Here is a 22,961-nt window from a genome sequence, read left to right on the forward strand (position 1 = left end):
TGCAGTAAGTCAGACAGAGAAGGAGAAATATTGTATGATGCCACTTATATGTGGAATTTAAAAAGAAATGAGACAAATGAACTTATTTACAAAACAGACTCACAGACTTAGAGAACAAACTTACAGTTGCTGGGAGAAAAGGATGGGGGAAAGGATAGTCAGGGAGTTTGGGATGGACAGGTACACACTGCTATATTTAAAATGGATAACTGGCACGGACCTACTGTATAACACAGGGAACTCTGCTCAATGTTATGTGACAGTCTGGATGGGAGGGGAGTTTGGGGGAGAATGGATCCATGTATATGTGTGGCTGAGTCACTGCTGTTCACCTGAAACTATCACGACATTGTTAATCGGCTCTATTCCAATGTAAAATAAAAAGTTGAAAAAATAAATTTGTGTGATTCCACTTCAATAACATGTTTGAAATGACAGGGTTTTAGAAGTGGAGGACAGAGCAGTGTGGATAGACTAGGGATGGGACTGGGGGGTGGTGAGCAGAGGTGGACCTGATTATAAATAGGAATCTTAGGATGGACATACTCGGTATCTCATCGATGGCAGTGGATCCCCAAACCCATACCCATAATAAATTTGTGTAGAACAAAGGACATACACACAAATGAGCGCAAGGCAATCTAGGAAAATCTGAGCAGTATCAGTGGGTTGCACTGTGGCAACATCAGTATCTCAGATATGACGTGATGCATGGTTGTGCAAAATATTCCCATGGGGGGAGGACAGGGTAAAGCCTGCAAGAGATCTCTCTGCATTATTTCTCCCAACTACATGTGAATCTAGTAAATCAAAATCTACTAAACAAAAGTTTCAAAGCTAAAGCCTAAACGAAGGTGAAGAGTCAAGATTTTCAATACACTGTGGTGATGGCCACCCTCCTCTCTGTATTTCCCAGAATGAAGGGAACGTTGCTCAGTGAGCTGCCCTGCATCTCTGTGGATGCAATGCGAAAGTACTTAATAAATAGAAAGTTTTTTTTTTTTCTATTTAATGATGCTGACATTGCAGCACTTAGCTCTAGGTTTTGTGTATTCAGTCAGCACCTTTAAAAGGCACGGAGGTCTACCGAGTGGAGTGCCCGAGTTTCTGAACCAATCTGAACAGCGCCAGCCTTTCTCTGAAGTGTTATATTATTCCGAGTCGGGCCCACTGCATCTCCCAAGGTATGAAGTTCAGTTCGAGATAAAAATATTTTATCTGCCCTTACAGCAAATTGAAAGGCTATAGAAAGGGTTTTGTTATTGCAATGTTTTCATAAATATATAGTAAACATCTTTCACAGTGGGAAACTCAGCACAAAATACAATTTTCATACACAGCCATTCATGCGGCTGGCACAGGAAGATGAAATGACCCAGAGATGAATAAAAAAATAATAGTATACAACTTTGAGTGGCCCACAGTTCCCGACAGACACACACAGCTGGGAGGATAAAGATCATGATTTTGCCGTGCCTCCGATGAATGACAAGGGTCTGCAGCACCCGGGGAATTTCATTTTCCTCTGTGGCCAAACCATTAGGCTTAACATGTAGCTTTGTCATTTTCAGAAATTTGCCAGCAGCCAACCACCCTATTTCAGAGCACAAAACGACCCCAAATCTTAGCCAGGACATAATTTTTAACTAGAGTGATTTTTAGGCTTACCTCCTTTTAAGTCTCTCTTACACACATTTTCAAAGCAATTTGGGTTGCCTGTGTCCAACACAGAATATCTAGGTTGACATCTAAGTGGATGGACATCAGCTTGGGCGTGAGGGGCCCATCAGAGCTTGTTTGCAAAAATGGAAGCTCTTTTTGTTGTTTGTTTGTTTTTTTTTTTAACTGAAGTGTATTTAATTATCAAAGTAGAGGATATTTGTTGAAGATCAAAAGGAATCAAAGTATAATCTTTTTAACAGCTTCACTGAAGTACAATTTTAAAATAATTTCATTTATTTATAATTTATTTTTGGCCATGCTGGGTCTTCGTCGCTACATGGGCTACTCTTAGTTGTGGTGTAGGGGCGTCTTGACGTGGGGGCTCCTCTTGTTGTGGAGCCTGGGCTCCAGGGTGCACGGGCTCACTGCTTGAGGCTCACGGGCTGGGGAGTTGTGGTTCCCGGGCTCCAGAGCACAGACAGGCTCAGTAGTTGTAGCGCATGGGCTTAGTTCTGCACCTTGTGGAATCTTCCTGGATCAGGGATTGAACCCATGTCTCCTGGGTTGGTAGGTGGATTCTTTACCACTGAGCCACCAGGGAAGCCTGAGGTATAACTGATAGACAAAAAACCCTGCACATTTCATGGGAACAATGTGATGAGTTTGGATACAGACTCATACAGGTCTATATATCACACACGTGGATGTATGGTATATCATATGGTGCTTGTACCACCACAAGCAAGGTAACAGACACACTCATGACCTCCAAACGTTTCCTTGTGTCCTGTGTGTGTGCGGTGTGTGTGTGTTATAAGAACACTTAACCATGGGCTCCATCTACCCTCTTAACCAGTTGTTAACAGCACAATACCACGTTGCTAACCATAGGCATGAGGGTGCACAGCAGGTCTCTAGAACGGATCCATCTTGCATAACTTTAAAAGCAAAACTTGGGTTTCTCTCCTGCTCCCTTCTCAGTCAAGCTCCACAGAAACCACAAAGGTCACCCTCCTTGTTCAACCCCTTAGCTATCTGTTGCATTTCATCCTGCATAGACAAACATAGTGTGTGTGTGTGTGTGTGTGTGTGTTTTCTCAAAAATGTATTTATTTATTTACTGGTGTGCTGGGTCTTCATGGCTCTGCACAGGCTTTCTCAAGTTGCAGCAAGCGGGGGCTACCCTACAGATGCAATGCACAGGCTGCTTGTCGTGGTGGCTTCTCTTGTTGCAGCAAAGGGGCGCAGTAGTTGTGGGGCACAGGTTTAGTTGCTCTGCAGCATGTGGAATCTTCCCGGATCAGGGATCGAACCCGTGTCCCCTGCATTGGCAGGAGGATTCTTAACCATAGGACCACCAGGGAAGTTCCAAGTGTGTTTTCTAACAGAGTTTTCCTAACACAGGTCTGACTCTTGGACTCTTCCCCTAGTCCTGCAGATACCATTTCAGGCCCATGAAGATCCTCTTCACTCCTTGAATGCTTCCTGGCTTCTTATTCTCCATCATTAGGCATTTTGTTTGCTCCAATTTTTCTTCCTTCTCTGCTCCAGTTGAGCAATTTGCACCTTTGCAAACTTGAAAAGTGAAAGTGAAAATACATAAACCCAAGAGGTGGACAGGTTGGGCAAAAGAATATGCACTTTGTTTTTAAATAAGAATTTCTAAATTGTCTTCCATAGAAAAATGTACCATTCCACACTCTCTCCAACATTCTACAGAATGCTTATGTCATCAAATATGATGATTTCCAATATGATATATGAATCATTGATATATACAGATGAAACTTTCCACGTATGCATATAAAACACACGTATACGTATATGTGAACATATTTTCATTTATTTATTGGTATTTATATTTATTGTTATGAAAACTATAATGTATACTCTTTGCCAATTTTCCTTCTGAGTCATTAGTTGATCAGTCTATGTATCCATCCATCCATCTATCTATCCATCCATCCATCCATCTATCCATGCACCCACCTACCCATCCATCCACCCACTCATCCACTTATCCATCTATCCATCCATCCACCCATCCATGCACCCACCCACCCATCCATCCATCCACCCACCCATCCATTCATCCATCCACCCATTCATCCACTTATCCATCCATTCTCCCACCCACCCACCCGCCCACCCATCCACCCATCCATTCATTCATCCACTTATCCATCCATCCACCCATCCACCCATTCATCCACTTATTCATCTATCCACCCACCCACCCACCCACCCATCCACCCATTCATCCATTTATCCATCTATCCATCCATCCATCCATCCACCCAGCCATTCATCAATCCATACTCCACTAAGATTATAAGCAGGTTAGTCCTAATAAAACAATTGCAAGGACTCCCTAGGGTTAACCAAATCTGATCTATGTCAGATCAGTTTTCACTAATGTAAGAACAAAGGTCCCTAAGGCTTTGAGTCAAACAGAGGGTGGAAATAGTCTTTGAAGTTGTAAGATTTCATATACTACTACAAATCCAACTCATGGTTGGTAACCCTAGAAAAATCACATCAAGTCTCATTCTTTCCTTCTGGAAAATGGGTTTAATAAGAGCACCTGGCTCCTAAAGTTGCTGGGAGTATTCAAGTTCAATAATGTGTAACCAGGAGTTAACACAATGCAAGGCTTACACAAAGGCCCCCCAGGTGGAGCTAGTGGTAAAGAACATGTGCCAATGCAGGAGACATAAGAGACACAGGTTTGATCACTGGGTCAGGAAGATTCTCTGGAGGAAGGCAAGGCAACCCATTCCAGTATTCTTGAGTGGAGAATCCCCATGGACATAGGAGCCTGGTAGGCTACAGTCTTTAGGGTCGCAAAGAGTCGGACACGACTGAAGTGACTTAGCATGCACGCACACACGTGGCTTATGCAAACACTCAATATACAGGATCAGTACCCATGATAATAATAAAGAATTCTCTATATTGAGCAGTTTCCAAGTACATTACAACACAACCTGGCTTCTTTTTCTATTAGCAGCAGAAGTTGAAGTCTGAACCACTTATAACATTGATGATCCTCTATATTTATATTTTTAACCTCTCTGGGCAAACTTTGTAATGGGCTCAGCAGAAACCCATTACCCCTTGTTGGATGCACTCTTAACGGCATACAAAGTTTATTACCGGCTGTCTGTACTTTTAAAAGCAGATTCACATTAAATGTGGAAATATGTTAGAAACCAATTCCACTAGATATGGAATGAAAATGATTCTTTTAAATCCAATTTCCTATTGTTTGCTTCTTTTAGTCAATTAACCAAGATATATGTATTTTAGCACCATAGGCAAATAGAAAACACTTACAGAACCTTATCAGAGAGTCTTAGCTATGGGAGTTAATCCCTGTTTATTCGCTGTTGAACAACAAATTCTGGCTTAATGCCAAACTATTTCCTGAATCAACACTTTTTTAGATGGAAAAGGTATTTCATAAAAGCCAAATCGATGAACTGTATTTAAAAAAAAAAAAGGAAATGTGACAATAATGGATGCAACGTGAATCTTTTGACACTTCTGAAATGGATTCACTTCTTGCCTCTATATGTAAATTTGAGTTCATTGGGCCTGAAATATAGAGGAAGGACTAGAACGGTTTCTACATCCACCGCAGTTCCTGGAATGTTTCAGGGGTGGTGGAGGGTGGCTCAAGAGCCCCTCTGCACGGTTTGGTATTGCTGGCTGGCCCGACTAAAGCTGTTCAAGAGTGCTGAGCCTTTCTTCCTCATATTCAGAAATCTGTGCCTTGCCTTATGTAAACTGCAGTCCATTGTCATGGCTCAGCATCTTCACGTTTTCCGTGGGGCAATGCAGAGTGAGTTATGTACCATCACCCGAATCCTGGGAAGTTTGGGTCAGAAGCCTGAGAAGGCAGCTGGCATAGAACTGCCATCTGTCATCAGCGGTTCCCACGGCCACAACCTCCTCTTCGCCCCAGTATTTTCCGATCAAGATGGAAGATGCTTCCATTTAAAGTATACACCCATACATAACCTTGACAAGAAACGTTTTAAAACATAAATTCTTCCACACAGGTATTCATTCATTCATTCATTCAACTGAAATTGATGGAGATTCTCTACTCCCATCTTGGTTTTTCTGAACCTTCTGTGTATTGTATGTTTAATCATAGACTTGCAAGATCATGTCTTCTTCTAACACAGAATAAAGTATGCTAAATTGGCACTTCTATTTAAACACTCACTAAATTGTTTTTCTTTTCATAGGTTTTACTACATGCTGGAAATTCAACAGAGCAAGAGATGGGCAGGGTCATTCCCATGGTCTAAATGAGAAAGGTTGACTGGCTTTAGCAAGATCAAGTTGGGAATCAATGTACCCACATCTACCATATCCCACTTGGTATGGACCACATGGGACTCCACAGAAAACATTTAAAGGGCCAGGAAACCAAAATGTAAAGTTTCTTGAAGGGATCATTCATCCTGTAAGTTATGGCCTATGAATACTATTGTTTTCAGTAGTATAAATAAATAATGAAGAGAACCCACAAGTCCTTGTGACGCCAGAAAACTGCACATTCAGAAGTATCTAAATAGTGAAAAATAAAACTGTATACATTACCACTCACTCTCATTCAAAAATGGTTATTTGTTTGCCTAACCAATCTGAAATGGAACTTAAAAAATATCTTTTGTTTCAAAACCCACATGAAGATGCTGCCAAAACAGCTGTGCTTCTGCCCATCTAAAAGCTCAAATTCTTTTTTTTTTCCATATAACTTTTATTTTTTTTATTATTTTTTTTAATAAATTTATTTACTTTAGTTGGGGGCTAATTACTTTACAATATTGTAATAGTTTTTGCCATACATTGACATGAATCAGCCATGGGTTTACATGTGTTCCCCGTCCTGGACCCCCCACCCACCTCCCTCCCCATCCCATCCCTCTGGGTCATCCCATTGCCCCGGCCCTGAGCCCTTGTCTCATGCATCGAACATGGATGGTGTTTTGTTTCACATATGATAATATACATGTTTCAATGCTATTCTCCCAGAACGTCCCACCCTCACCTTCTCCCTCAGAGTCCATAAAATTGTTCTATGCATCTGTGTCTCTTATTCTGTCTCGCATATAGGGTTATTGTTACCATCTTTCAAATTCCATATATATGCATTAGTATACTGTATTGTTGTTTTTCTTTCTGGCTTACTTCACTCTGTATAACGGGCTCCAGTTTCATCCATCTCAGTAGAATCGATTCAAATGTATTTTTTTTTTAATGGCTGAGTAATATTCCATTGTGTATATGTACCACAGCTTCCTTATCCATTCGTCTGCTGATGGACATCTAGGTTGCTTCCATGTCCTGGCTATTGTAAACAGTGCTGCGATGAACATTGGGGTACACGCGTCTCTTTCAATTCTGGTTTCCTCGGTGTAAAAGCTCAAATTCTTAAAGAGCATGGCAAAGTGGTTAAGAGCAGAGACTGTGGAGTGTAACTCCTAGCTCTGTAACTTACAAGCTGTGTGACCTTGAGCAAATTACTCAGCTTCTCTGGATCTTGGTTTTCTCCTCTATAATAAGTTGTTGTTGTTTATTCGCTAAGTCTCGTCTGACTCTTTTGTGACCCCATGGACTGCAGCTCATCAGGCTCCTCCGTCCATGGGATTTCCCAGGCAAGAATACTGGAGTGGGTTGCCATTTCCCTCTGCAGGGGATCTTCCCAACCCAGGGATCGAATTCACATCTCCTTCTTAGAAGACAGATTCTTTACCACTGAGCCACCAGGGAGACTAATCTATAAAAAGTAGGTAATAACAACATGAAACATGCGGGCTTGTCTTCAGAATTAAGTGATTCAATATTTTAAAGCATTTCTAACAGTACTAGGCACATGCAAAACACTGTTAAAGTGTTTATTAAATAAATAAGCAAATAAACCTACATGCCAAACTTAAAGATCAGGAGAAAATAACCATGCTTGAATGCCAACGGAAAGCAGGAAGGTTCTTAGAATTACTGTTGCATGACTCATTTAGTGATGCTGCTTTTCCCTTCTCTTGACATCAGTACCAGAGAAAGAAATCTCATTTTAGAGCAGTTGTCGGAGGTAACGCTGAGCACATCAGGGAAAATCAAGTACTTCAATCACAATGACCAGTGTCATCTTTATAAAGGAAAGATGCTCAGAATAGGCAGCTATAAAATTTTAAAGTCAAATTGTAAGAAAATACAGACCTTCTGACTTTGCATCGTGATCTTATTCACAGTGTCCAACCGGAGATTTAAAAAGTTTAATAACTGAAATTCACTTATCTACTCTCTTGAAAAATCAGGCCATGTGTATATTAGTCATAGCATCACTGATATTGTCTAGGGCAGGATTTCTCAGCCTCAGCCCTGCTGGCATTATGATCCAGATAATTTTTTGTTGTTTCAGGGAGGGGGAAGGCACTATCCTGTGTATTCTAGGATGTTTAGCGTCATCCCTGGGATGCTTAGCAGCATCTATTCTCTGCAAAACAGATACCAGTAGCAGCCCTCACCCAAACATAACTACCAAAACTCTCTCCAATATGCGGCCAAATGTTGGGTCATATGGTAGCTCTATTTTTAGTTGTCTGAGGAACCTCCCTACTGTTCTCCATAGTGGCTGCACCAATTTACACTCCCACCAACAGTGTAGGAGGGTTTCCTTTTCTCCATACCCTCTCCAGCATTTACTGTTTGTAGATTTTTTGATGATGGTCATTCTGACCCCTGAGAGGTGATAGATACCTCATTGTAGTTTTGATCTGCATTTCTCTAATAATTAGTGATGTTGAGCATCTTTTCATGTATTTGTTGGACATCTGTATGTCTTCTTTGGGGAAACATCTATTTAAGTCTTCCACCCAGTTTTTTTTTTTCATTTTTTTTTTTATTGACCTGCATGAGCTGTTTGTATATTTTCATTAATCCCTTGTTGCTTGCTTCATTTGCAAACATTCTCTCCCGTTCTGAGGCCTGTGTTTTTATTTTGCCCTTTGAGGGGATGGCAGTGAAAAACAAAATTGCTCCTGTTTAAGAACCACTGGCTGAGGGCGTCGGCCAAGTACCCTTTTTGTATATCTTCCTGAATTCAGAGAGTTCATTTCAGGTGTGACTTGGTATACTGAAGCCAGAAAAATCTGGATTTGAATTTTATATTCTAATCATAAAAAGTCCTGAACATTGCTTCTCCATGTCTACCTTAGGTATAGTGATAACTACCGTGAAGAATGGTAGTAAGGACCAGAAGAAATACGCTAGAACTCCCAGCTCCATGCTTGACACAAAGAAGCAGTAGGGGTGCAGGGGAAGTGAGCATTGCTAAATTCCTGTAAGGATGAATGTGTTGATACATCGTTCACCCCTCACCCTCCTCATCAGTCTAAAAAGAATGACAAGTCTCTATTTATACAAGCAAATAAAATACAATAAATACAACTGATCCTTCCATCACATTAGCAAACGAGAAACTGGATTTCCTCACAAGCAGAGATTTCAATAAAACGACAGAGAAATATATCATGTAGCAACTGCAGACAAATTATCATCAAGCATCACTGCGAACAAAGCTAGTGGAGGTGATGGAATTCCAGCTGAGTTATTTCAAATCCTAAAAGATGATGCTGTGAAAGTGCTGCACTCAATATGCCAGAAAATTTGAAAAACTCAGCAGTGGCCACAGGATTGGAAAAGATAAGTTTTCATTCCAATCCCAAAGAAAGACAATGACACAGAATATTCAAAGGACCGCACGGCAGCACTCATCTCACACGCTAGCACAAGTAATGCTCAAAATTCTCCAAGCCAGGCTTCAACAGTACATGAACCATGAAGTTCTAGATGTTCAAGCTGGATTTAGAAGAGGCAGAGGAACAAGAGATCAAATTGCCAACATCCGTTGTATCATCGAAAAAGCAAAAGAGTTCCAGAAAAACATCTACTTCTGTTTTACTGACTACACCAAAGCTTTGACTGTGTGGAGCACAACAAACTGTGGAAAATTCTGAAAGAGATGGGAATACCAGACCACCTAGCCTGCCTCCTGAGAAATCTGTATGCAGGTCAAGAAGCAACAGTTAGAACCAGACATGAACAACAAACTGGTTCCAAATTGGGAAAGGAATATGTCAAGGCTGTATATTGTCACTTTTATGCAGAGTACATCAAGCAAAATGCTGGGTTGGAAGAAACACAAGCTGGAATCAAGATTGCCGGGAGAAATATCAGTAACATCAGGTACGCAGATGACACCACCCTTGTGGGGGAAAGCAAAGAGGAACTGAAGAGCCTCTTGATGAAAGTGAAAGAGGAGAGTGAAAAAGTTGGCTTAAAACTCAACATTCAGAAAACTAAGATCATGGCATCCAGTCCCATCTCTTCATGGCAAATAGATGGGAAACAATGGAAACAGGGAGAGACTTTATTTTGGGGGCTCAAAATCACTGCAGATGGTGACTGCAGCCATGAAATTAAAAGACGCTTGCTCCTTTGAAGAAAAGTTATGACCAAACCAGAGAGCATATCAGAAAGCAGATATTACTTTGCCAACAAAGGTCCGTCTAGTCAAAGCTATGGTTTTTCCAGTAGTCATGTATGGACATGAGAGTTGGACTATAAAGAAAACTGAGCACTGAAGAAATGATGCTTTTGAACTGTGGTGTTGGAGAAGGCTCTTGAAAGTCCCTTGGACTGCAGGAGATCCAACCAGTCCATCCTAAAGGAAATAAGTTCTGAATATTCATTGGAAGGACTGATGCTGAAGCTGAAACTCCAATACTTTGGCCACCTGATGTGAAGAACTGACTCATTTGAAAAGACCCTGATGCTGGGCAAGATTGAAGGCAGGATGAAAAGGGGATGAGGATGAGATGGTTGGATGGCATCACCGACTCGATGGACAAGAGTTGGAGTAAGCTCCAGCAGTTGCTGCTGGACAGGGAAGCCTGGCGTGCTGCAGGTCATGGGGTTGCAAAGAGTCGGACACAACTGAGTGACTGAACTGAACTCCAACCCGCACCCTGTCTTCCTGAATGCCTCAGTGGTTAAGAATCTGCCTGCAATGCAGGAGATGCAGGAGACACTGGTTCGATCCCTGGATTTGAAAGATCTCTTGGAAAAAAGGCATGGCAACCCACTCCAGTATTCTTGCCTGGAGAATCCCATGGACAGAGGAGCCTGGCGGGCTACAGTCCAGAGGGTCATAAACATTCGGACACGACTGAAGCAATTGCACACACACACACACCGACCCCAAACTGCAGGGAATTCAAAATTCAAGGTGGCTAATTGTGACCACTAATCCATCTGTAAGTTAAAAACAAAACAACAACAACAAAAAGGCCCATTTTAAAGAACAGTGAGCTTTGGCTAATCAGATAAGCAAGAATCCAGAATTCTAGATTCACTCCTATAGAGAAAAGGGAATAAATGCACCCATCATTGTAGAGGAAAAGAAGAATCTCACTGTCAACCTTAGCACGTGGATGCACTATTTTTGCTACAATTATATCACTTCTCAAAAAGCCTTCTCTGGCCTGTCTGACGTTTGAACCAGCTGAAAGATCATTCCCCACCCATTACTGTGAGGGAACTAACAACTGTTCTTGCTTTCCTTTAAACCCAACTGAAATTTCCTGAGAAGTTGCAAATAGAAAATTGTGTGAAGAACATGCCATTGATCCTATTTACATTAGCTACATCAAAGCATCAAGACATCACAAGCCAATGTGAAATGGGGACCTTCCAATACCCCACAGGTTATGCAAACACCTAACCGGAAAGAACACTTTGAAATTTTTTTGGAGCAGGAAAAATTGGAAGTGTATTAATCTAGGCAGTGAAATTGGGCTTTTTGTCATTTTTAATTGCTTGAATTCATAACCTAGTTTTGCTGAATCAAAAACGAGTTGCTATAGCTGACACAAGCTGTTTCAGCCTTTTGGGCACACGCGCATGTACACACACACACACACGCCCCACAAGTTTTCATATAAACTTTCTATCTATTAATAAAAAAAAAATACTGGAAACTGTTTGGAATATTATAGTAACTGAATAATTAACAATAAAGATTTCTAAGTAGAGTGCTATGTGTTAAAAGCTGACTTTTAAAGATTTCTTTCTTTCTGTATCATGCAAATGGGGGGGGGTGGAGAACAGGAATGCCAAACCATCAGGATTGTGATTTTGTTGCATATGATTTAATTCAAATAAATTAAAATGCATAATTTAAAAGCTCTTCATGTCTTTATCTGCTCCTGTTTACTATTGCTCATAATATATGTAAACACTCAATTCTGGGTGAAAATGAAGGAAAATAAACAGAAGGACAGAGGCGTCCACCCGCAGATATATACAAAGATCAAATGTGTTATGACCTCCTGAAGGTTTCAGACCCACAACCAAAGTCTGCAAGTGCAAAACTCTTGAAGGGTCCATGTTTTTCTTCCCTATTTGTTTTTGTGTTTGTCAGAAAAATCAACACAGGATGGGGATTAAAGTCTCATAAAAGGCCTTTCATTTTAATTCCATTAGAATTACTCTCCGAGAACTTACTGTGATCACTTAGAGACTAACTCGTGTGACATTTTAAAAACAGAGCTAAAAATGAAATGTAAACAAAGGTTTAATTGACACTAACAAGGTTTCATCATTATTTCATAAATGCCCTACCTCGTTTGGACCATGCTCCATTTCTATGGTTCTGCAACTCTGCTCAAAATCTAACAGAAAAATTGTAAGTCCAGCCAGAAAAAAAAAAAAAAAAAAAAAAAGACCAAATTGTCTTACACTAAACACTGTAATAGTTATTTGGTCCAGACTGACCCACCCAACCAGATTCTCTGTAATTAGAGAAAATGGTAAGAATTACATACTCTGATTCTCATGTCATCCTCTCAAAATACAGCTATATATTCTCAACATCTCACAACTATAATTTAGAGGAAGGCAATTGTTCCCAAATGCCCTTTGACCTAAAATCTACTTCAATTTTTGTGTCATACTTATGGGAGAGATCATGGGAAAAAGAAAAAAAAAATTGGAAAAAAGAATGACACTATTTTTGTGATACTTTAAAAAGCTGGCACATAAGTCAAGGCTGATGACTATCTCTACTAAGTTCAAGTAAATACAGATTAAAATGAGTCCAGATTCTAAACTTAGGTCACATAATAGAGAAAAGAGAAGTTTGAGGGGCAAGTTTAAAAGAGACAAACGTAAAAATATGCTTATCCCAATAAAGTTACGAGGCAAAGTGCAGGGTTGTAAAAATCTATCCCTCAGTGATGACACAGACAAGATTAACCTTTGTTCATGTAAAGTAAAGGCCTTCTCCAAGTGTTTAACTGGTTAAAATGAAATGACAAGAAAAGTTTGAATATTCACTTTTTAAATAAGATTACTGTGTAGTGGATTATCTGATATTAATTAATCCTTGCACAGGAGCAGAGAATACTGATAAAGGCAAATCAGGCGCTGGTGATGATCCTTCAGGGTGCAAAACATTGGTTAAGATAAAAATGTAGTCGGAGAGGATAAAGGAAAATTTGTTCTGTGTTCCAGGTATGAAACTTAAGAAAAGGCAGATGAAAAGAACAGGTGGATGGGAGGGTGGGGGTGCGGGGAATGGAGTTGGAGAGAAAGAAAGGTGGACGGGAGGGAGGGAGGGAGAGAGGAAAGAAGGAAAAAGAAGGATGAATCAGACACGGCAAGAGGAAACCTTCCCCCATTGGTAATACTTCCTCCAACTCTTCAGAGAAGCAATTTTCTCTTCCTAATAATCTGAGAATATTCTAATACAGAAGGAAGCACCAGCGTGTGTAGGGAGTGTGAGTAGGCAGACAGAAGTTGAAATATCCTGCTTCTTTTAAAGAAAATCATGATTGCTGCCTGAACTGCCTGGGAACATCAGTGGTAAACAGCTGTCAGCGACTGACTTGAGTCTTCTTACTTCAAGAACAATCCTCTGGAAACTTAATCACAGCAAACCACAAAGGCAAGTTACTCCATAACACAAATACATCTACACTCATGCCCTTTGGATCTCTGAAGATACGTTCAGATCAAAAATACGAAACTCGGTTGAGAAAGATTTTATGGACTTAAACCAAACATTTACTGCCCAGCTACCCTCCAAAAAGATTACACAATCATTTTTGACTGTTTTCATTATAAGCCACATTCATTTCCCTGTGACCAAAATTAAAACCATATAAACAATGAGTAAAATACGAGCTATGGAAAGATACTCACAAAGTGACTGGTTTCACAGGTAATTTAATGAACATTTCACTAAGATGAGGCTGCCAGCATAACTTTTGGATTCAGAATTCCCCTTGGGCCCCTCTTGGTGGGGAGGACTTAGCTCTTTTGTTAACAGAAATAAATAACACCAGTTTCATCCCAATCTGAAAACAAATGGCCAGAGAGATTGGCTGAGCCCTAGGATTCTAGGTGATCCTCCCAGGATGATAAACATCAGATTCAACACTTTGCGTGCTTTTTTTTTTTTTTTTTTTTTTAATGCTTGACAGTAAATTCCATCACTTTGGAAGGCAAGGTACATTTTCCCTATTTGATCTCTCAAGAAGGATGACTCTTGTTTCATTTAATAAAACGGTCCAGAGCCTACTTCTTCAGTCCAAGCCCTCTTCCCTGGGAATAAGGAAAGGCAGAGAGGAGAGAGTACCCGGTGTAGACATGTCTGCACAAATATGAAATTCATCTCCCCTCACAGGCACACACATGCCCCCTCGGATTGTCAGCGTGCCAACTTTCCCAAGGCACGGCCCATCTGGCCAGTCATTTCAGAAACCTCACATTTGAAGAAGCGCGCAGCTCCTGCAAAACCCCTGCTAGCCTATTGGGACTTACACACCTTCTCTTATAAACGCTTATTCATCTCTGGAAATCAAGTTAAACGGAGCCAATGAGCATGGGCAATGAAGTTCCCCCGCTAACTTCTACTCCGTCCAGAAAATCCATTCATCTCGGGGCTCCCCGGATCGCTCCGAACGCCCCTCGCCCTCTCCAGGCGATCGGCGCCCCTGGGTGCGCCCCGGGACGCGCCCGAGCCCAGCCTCCCGGGTCCTCCGGCTGGCCTTACCTACCGGGTCTCATTCACGCGCGGCGAAGGCATCCACAGCCTTCCATCTCGGCTTTGGTGTGCCCGGCTTCCCTCCGCCGCCGGGTCCTTATTCTAAATAGGCAGCCCCGGGGGCGCACACGCCGCCACCCTCTCCGCGCGAACGTTGGGCAGCGGCTGACGGCGGCTCCCCTGCCACAGGCAGCCCAAAATGTCAATTTGCACACTCCTCCCCCCTGTCGCCCGCCCCCGGTCCCCGTCGTCCCTCTTCCACCCCCGCCCGCGAGTCAGTGGGCTTCGGGAAGCCTCGGTAGACACCGCCTCCTCTCCATGCAGCTCGCCCTGGTCTCCCGCTATCCTCTCGTCCCCGCCAGCGTTCAGAGCCTTCTTCTCTCGCCTTACCTGAAGGGCATCTCCCACGACTGCAATTAGCTGCCAAGATTTCATTGTCGGCTGCAAAGTGTCTCCTGCTTCCTCCCCGGGAGAACGCACGGGAGAAGTCCGAGGCGACAGCAAGCGGCACCCACGTGCTAGCAATGTAAATGACTCCAGTCATCTGTCGTGCGCGCCGAGCCTCCGCGCTCGCTCGCCCAGGCCGCCTGGCAGCCTGACACCGCCGCCAGCAGGTGCAGAGCGCGCCGGGAGCGAGCAGCCCGAGCGAGGAGGCAATCAACGCGGGGGACGCACACAAAAGGGAGGCCACCGAGGTGCCGGGGACGCTGCCAGCGCCCCAGCCAGCTGCCCGCGCGTCCTCGGCCTCCGCGCCAAAAAAAAACCCCTCGCCAAATTGGACGCCCCGATGGTTCTGCAAAGTCTCACAGCCCCAGGGATGGAGGCTGCGTGGGTCCCGCCTCCGCGCCTCCCGGAGCTGGCGGCGGTCCCTTGCTTCTCTCCCTCCCTCCCACACCCCTGCACGTGTCCCTTCCCTTGTTCTTTCAAGCATTAAATATGTACCACATGACAGACTAGGGCACCTTGCAGGGTCCTCCGAGTCCACCCTTGACAACCAATTTTAACTCACGAGCGGAGAAATGTCTAAAGGCAGGATATAAGCACTTCCAATTACTTACACTAACTCCTGCATTATTCAGAATGTCCACGGGACAGTATTTATGACTTCCAGGGTGCTACTTCATGTATAAACACTAGTAAAAGATGGAAATCTCACCGGTCCCTACACCCAGCGCTGCTGATGAACTTTTCCTCCGTGTTTCCTCCCAGAAGTGGTTGTACCTTTTTTTTCTTTTTAGTGGTAGTAGTTGCAACTTTGCAATCTCCAGTCTTACACATTATGTAGTAAATGAAGATGCTCTGAAGTTCGAGCCTGCTTTGAAATGGAAAATACATATTATGTCCTGTTGAACTTCAGCGATCACCTTCTAAAATATATTTACCTTGGATAATAGTGGAATCAAAGCAAATTTCCTCTTTTTTGTTTCCAAAAGTCTTCATAGGTATATGATCTTTTTATTTCTTATTAAATGAAATGAGTTTCACAAGCTTCTAACTACTCCCAGATTAGCTATTCCCAATCTAAACCATACCTTTGGGTAGAGACTAAACCATCTATTGATTGGGGAAGTGAGTTTTGTTTCTTCATTTCCTTCACAATCAGAATGGCAAGCTACACGCCCTAAGATGGCCTTGTTTCTCTTCAAAGCAACTGTTTCTTGAAGGGGTGGAATCTAAATGTGTTCTAGCATATCATACAGATACACTACATTTGATTAACAGTGAGATAATCATCGGTTTCCTCTGTCAACTTCTTGGAGAGTTTATTTTCATTAAAGGCTTTGTGCACAACTGAGTAGGATTTTATATATTGGTAAGTAAATTTTAAAATGTTAATAAATCCTTCAAATATTTATTTTCACATTTATTACAGCTCCACAACTAGCGGCGATATTTCCAGGGTTTTTTTTTTTTTTTGGAACATGCCAAGTCCTTACATAACCATCATCCGTCTCTGTCATACCAGTAACAAAATGAGGGTTTTTTTTTTTCCTTCTTATGCATTAAGGATGTTTTTAATATTGCATTCATGTAGTGTTTAACTTGCTCCTTGTAAACTTAAGAAAAGTTATGTGTGTTTTCTCTGCCTGCTTTTCTTGGAGGCGATTGCATTGAAAGATGCTAAGATAACATTAAGTAAAACTTCCTTTTACGGTGACAATGCAGTGCAAAATACAGACACACCCTGATTATCTGAACAGTTGACTCCTAATATAAGCATATACTATCCTCTGGACACGGTTTTCAATGGAATCAGGTAAACTGGCAAAAGGTTTCTAGACGTCTGTTTAATCAGAACTCTGTGTGGTTGTAGAGATATACAAACATCAAGGATGATTATCATGGAAAAAACTACCAGTCTCCGTGGAATAATCTGATTCACACATCAGTTCACAAAAGCAAGGTTATTTGAAGTTACGGATGGTGGGGTGGTGGGTGGAGAGACAGCACACCCTAATCACAGTCCCATCGTCCCCGCGTTCCCTGGCACATATGGTCATTTAATCACAGAGTGTGACAACCTTGGCAGATGTTGCCCAAGCCAGTTATTGATATAAATTGCTATTCTCATGTGTAAGTGCCCCGGTGAAGAGTCAGAACAATATTTGTATGCACCCAGAGGGACTTCAAGGTCCACACGAGCATCTGGGGCAACATGACAAGATGGTCCAGAGCAGACATTGTTTCCTCGTTCTGACTCCACAAGTAATGGAATCTAGAAAAATGGTACTGAAGAATTTATTTACAGGGCAGCAATGGAGAAACAGACATAGAGAATAGACTAATGGACATGGGAAGAGGGAAGGAGAGGGTGAGATATATGGAAAGAGTAACATGGAAATTTACATTGCTGCTGCTGCTGCTAAGTTGCTTCAGTCATGTCCGACTCTGTGCGACCCCATAGACGGCAGCCCACCAGGCTCCGTCGTCCCTGGGATTCTCCAGGCAAGAACACTGGAGTGGGTTGCCATTTCCTTCTCCAATGCATGAGAGGGAAAAGTGAGAGTATGTAAAATAAATAGCCAATGGGAATTTGCTGTATGGCTCAGGAAACTCAAACAGGGGCTCTGTATCAACCTAGAGGGGTGGGATGGGGATGGGGAGGGAGATGGGAGGGAGGCTCAAAAAAGAGATGATATATGTATATCTATGGCGGATTCATGTTGAGGTTTGACAGAAAACAACAAAATTCTGTAAAGCAAGTATCCTCCAATAAAAAATAAATTAATTAAAAAAAAAAAAACAGCAATAGATGAAGCCCCCGAGATCAAGAATGAGGGGAAGTCTCCCTGGGGTAAGGGTAGATTGGTATCATCCCTCTGGAAACGTCTTTACCGGTGTCTAATAAAATAATACTTAATGTTTTGCCATTTTACCTGATGTTGTTGAAAACCATGCCCAGAGAATAATATGTGCTTACATTAGAAATTAACTGCTAAAGTAATCAGGGAGTGCAGGGTTCTTCCAATAGTCATATATGGAAGTGAGAGTTGGGCCATGAAGAGGGCTGAGCATTGAAGAATTGATGCTTTTGAACTGTGATGCTGGAGAAGACTCTTGAGAGGCCCTTGGACTGCAAGGAGATCAAACCAGTTAATTCTCAAGGAAATCAACCCTGAATATTCATTGGACGGACTGAAGCTAAAATTTCAATACTTTGGCCACCTGATGCAGAGACCACTCATTGGAAAAGACCCTGATGCAGGGAAACATTGAGGGCAAGAGGAGAAGGAGGCGACAGAGGATGAGATGGTTGGATGGCATCACTGACTCAATGGACGTGAGTTTGAGCAAACTCCAGGAGATAGTGAAGGACAGGGAAGCCTGTGCTGCAGTCTATGGGGTTTAAAAGAGTCGGACACAACTTAGCGACTGCACAACAATTAGAATGGAAAAGGTGCACTCCCCATAACCAAGCAATTCTGCTCCTAATGCCCGCCCTGACAAAACACATGCATAAGTGTTTATGGGTATAACTGCACTACTATTTGTAATAGGAAAGAAATGATCAACTAAATGCCCATTGGCATCAAATACATGATATATCCTATGATGGAATACTATGTAGCAGTGAAAAGAACTAACTACAGTTTCTTAGGAATAATCTATAGCTAGACAGACACATACATGTATGTGTACATGTATATAAGGCATCTATACATACTACATAATACAACATATATATATATTCTTTAGTAAAAACTTTGCTGAGTTAAAAATACACCTTTTAGATGATTCATACACTACAATACCATTCATGCAAGAAAATGCACAAATGAAATAATATTATAGATATTATTATCTGAAGATACAGAAATGTCTGTGGAAATATAAAAGAAGACCCAGAACCCAGGTTACTGATCACTGTTTTTGTACAGCCTACCAACTAAAATGGCTTTTATATTTTAAAGTTTAGAAAAAATGAGACAAATATTTTAAAAAATAGGAGAAGTAGGAAATTCAAATTCAATGTCCATGAGTGATGTTTTATTGGAACACGGCTAGGTCCATTTGCTGACACCCTGACTATGATTGTTTATGTTCTCCAACTTCAGGGCCAAGTGGTTGTAACAGAGACCCAGTGGGCCACAGAGCCTGAAATATTTACTATGGAACCTTTTACAGAAAGTTTGCTATGCTGACCCCTGGCCTAGAAGGGTGGCACCTTCTAGATTCATAATAACTTTAGCTCTGGGGAAAAGAACTCAAGATTCATGTCAGTGGTTGAAGTTGAGAGAATTATAGTTCTCCTTTAAAAGAATATTTACATATTTTGGTTTCATACTTTTATTAAAGGTAATATGTGTCATATATATAGAAAACTTTTGAAGATATATATGAGTCACTCAGTTGTGTCCAACTCTTTGTGATCCCATGGACTGTTGCCCACCAGGCTCCTCTGTCCATGGGATTTTCCAGGCAAGAATACTGGAGTGGGTAGCTATTTCCTTCTTCAGGAGATCTTCTTGACCCAGGGATCGAACCCAGATCTCCTGCATTGCAGGAAGATTCTTTACCATATGAGCCACCAGGGAAGCTCCATTATGTATATGTGTATATACACACACACATATATACTTTTTAAATAAATTATATATATATATATATATATATATATATAAAACCTTTAAAGATATACATTTCTAGATTTATATACATATTAATGGCTTGTTTTGACTATAAAGAGAATGCATATTCCATTTTTTAAGAGTGTGTGTATGGGGGGGGGGCTTCCCAGGTGGCCCTAGTGGTAAAGGACCCGCCTGCCAATGCAGGAGATGTAAGAGATGCAGTTTCGATCCCTGGATTGGGAGAATCCCCTGGAGGAGAGTATGGCAACCCACTCCAGTATTCTTGCCTGGAGAATCCTCATGGACAGAGGAGCCTGACAGGCTACAGTCCATGGGGTCACAAAGAGTCAGACATGACTGAAGTGACCTAGCACACACATGTGTGCATATCTACATGTGTGTAGATACACATACTAGGGAAAAAAAATCATTCAAAATGGCAGTTCTTGGTGGTAGAAATATAGGTGCTTATTAGACTCTTCTTTGTCATATCACGTTTTTGTCTATTTTCCAGCGAGATGTAAATGTTAAGAAAATGGTGGACACCTAGCCGTGTGAGTGATAACGATTGCCATTGTGCCAATATCATTTTCTCACCGAGAAACTGCCTTTTCTCTTCAAATGTTGAATGATGATCTTTTCTTAAAAAAAAAAAAAATTAGGGTTTGGCTTTTATACTCACCTAACATTTCTGGAAAACTCCAGTATCTAATTGCTTCTTCATAGAAAAAAAAAAATTGCTAAGCCTCAATGCACTAAAGATTTTTATAAAAATCAATCTTATCTTTGAAGTAAAATGCGCCATAGATTATCCTTTCTGCTAGAAGTTATGGTAATGACCTACTGAGATATGCCTCACAATACAGTAATATTGCTTCTTTACCCATTTGAAAATATTTTCCCATAGGAAAGCACAAAGCAGGTTCTATCTGAAAAAATAAAATAAAATTACATAGCAACCACATTGGTGCTCTGGAGGATTAGAACAGTGGGACCTAATGATTTTCTTCATCCTGACATCTAATAATCCAGTCGCATCAGGAAAGGTGAGCTTAATGAAGCACATTGAGATGGGAGAGCAGGCGATTTATGGTGGACCTGTTGTGGTTATATTCCTAAATGGATCCCATTAGCTCAACATTGGTTGCTGGTGAATGACCACATTTCCGAATAGACAAATCCATGAATCACCCGGGCATATTTCAGAAGCCTGCTCTATAGAATGGCTCGCCTTACAACTTTACACTAGGGCCAGGTGAACGACCTTTTTTAATGAAGCTCAGCAACCTTTCTTGGAGGAAGAAACAGAATTATTGCAACTGAACGTGCATTCTTCCTCCTAACATGTACATAGAACTTCATCCTTGACATGGTGTGTATCAAGCATAGCACTGAATTCTTTAATAGCATTACAACAAGCACGTATTGTTTTCAATGCTTTTTATAATTAGACCAGAGGTCTAAGAGATAGGGGATATGTATACACACATAGCCAATTCACCTTGCTGTACAGCAGAAACTAACACAACGTTGTAAGGCAATTATATGCCAGTGATAAAATCTTTAAAGAGAGCTCACAAAATAAATAAAACTCCAACGTGTGTTTATTGTGGAAAGCTGTAAAAAACAGGAAAAGCACAGGAAAAATGTCACTCATGTTTTATCACCGAAAGAGAGCCACATATAATATTTTGTTACAAATCTGTCCAGTCCATTTTTTGCTGCATATGTAACTAAAAAATCATAAGCACACAGGAGACATTGTATCATATAAACTGCCTTATAATAGTTTTGTGCTTTACAATATATCAAGATTTTCTGCCACTAAAAAAGAATGATAACTTCAATTTTGGCATCCCACTGTGATGCACGATTCCTTTTCACTCTATGTTAAATAACACTGAAGCGAACATCTCTGCCCATAGCTTCGTGAACTGCCTCTTATTCGATATGTCAGGGTAAATATCTAGAAGTGAAACTTATGAGTCAACAAGTGGGCACCATTTTGAGCCTTTCAGACATAAGAAACCAGGACCCTGGACTTTTATACAAACCCACATTCCCAAGAGTGCTATAACAGAGAATCCATCTCATATTAGGAGGGCTTCCCTGGTGGCTCAGATGGGAAAAAAAAAAAAAATCCACCTGCAATGCAGGAGACACAGGAGACTCGGGTTCGATCCCTGGGTTGGAAAGATCCCCTGGAGAAGGGAATGGCTAACCACTCCAGTATTCTTGCCTGGAAAATTCCATGAACAGTGGAGCTTGGTGACTACAGTCCATGGGGGTCACAAAGAGACACAACTGAGCGACTAACACTTTTGCACTTATCTTAGGAAAAATTTGGGGCCAACTCGTTCCTCTTTCAATAATAATGGCTTGGTTCCCTCTTCCATCCACCTGCCCCAATTGGGCCACCACATGATTGCACATGATTAGCATAAAAGAGTTCGAACATCACAAACAAAGGTGGTAATGGGGAGCAATTTAAATCTGAGCTTATTTAACCTAAGTGGCTAGTGGCTGCTCATTTTATCTTAATTGCCTTTTAAACTAAAATCAATGTTAAATTACCTGAACAACAGCTTCTGCACAACTGCAAACTGAAAATTCTTTAAGTGCCTCCTCAAAAGCCTTGGCTCTTGTTTGGCCAACTGACAGAAAAAGAGTTCCTTTCTTCACCGGGCTCCAGCCTGGGACTAGCGGATGTGATTCGAAGGTGGGTGCTCCTGGGAGCTGCCATCACGTCTGCTCAGCGATGAGTTAGTCCTTGACATGAAGTGTCCAGGATGAAACCTAGGTAAGAGTCTGTCCTCCTTCATCCCTCCCCTCCTTGCTTTCCTTCCTCCTATCGACAAAGGAAGACTGAATATACACATGGAAAACAACCAGGCCATATATATACAAATGGAACTTGGACCCTAAATCTTTTCAGCAACCAGTCCAGGAAACCAACTCATATCTCCAGCCAATAACCCAGGAAGCCAGGCTGCTAACCACAAATTACACCTGTAGAAAGTCAGCTGTAATAAATCAATTCAGAAAGCCCAACAAAAACCCCTGTAATAATTGTTTCAAAAACAGCCTCAACTTGATAAGTGATG

At 41.5% G+C, this 22,961-nt stretch overlaps 1 protein-coding gene across 4 annotated transcripts in view; it reads right to left on the reverse strand.

Moving 5' to 3' along the window:
* LOC145531678 (uncharacterized) overlaps positions 1 to 22,961 on the reverse strand; it is a 468,005-nt gene that overhangs the window by 191,626 nt on the left and 253,418 nt on the right. Inside the window, exons 3-4 of one of the 4 annotated variants that reach the window (XM_081554698.1) lie at positions 15,942 to 16,097; positions 15,176 to 15,303 (exon numbers count right to left, since the gene is read on the reverse strand). The exons of 1 other annotated variant lie outside the window; for it this stretch is intronic. In XM_081554698.1, coding sequence (XP_081410824.1) covers positions 15,176 to 15,303; positions 15,942 to 16,097 — 284 coding nt within the window. Of the gene's footprint in view, positions 1 to 14,188; positions 16,098 to 22,961 lie in introns of those variants that run through there. 2 more of the 4 variants (XM_081554697.1, XR_014072657.1) reach the window with 2 other exon arrangements.

Source organism: Giraffa tippelskirchi, chromosome 13, assembly GCF_054371585.1.
Source record: "Giraffa tippelskirchi isolate mGirTip1 chromosome 13, T2T-mGirTip1v1.2.pri, whole genome shotgun sequence".
Lineage (NCBI taxonomy): Eukaryota > Metazoa > Chordata > Mammalia > Artiodactyla > Giraffidae > Giraffa > Giraffa tippelskirchi.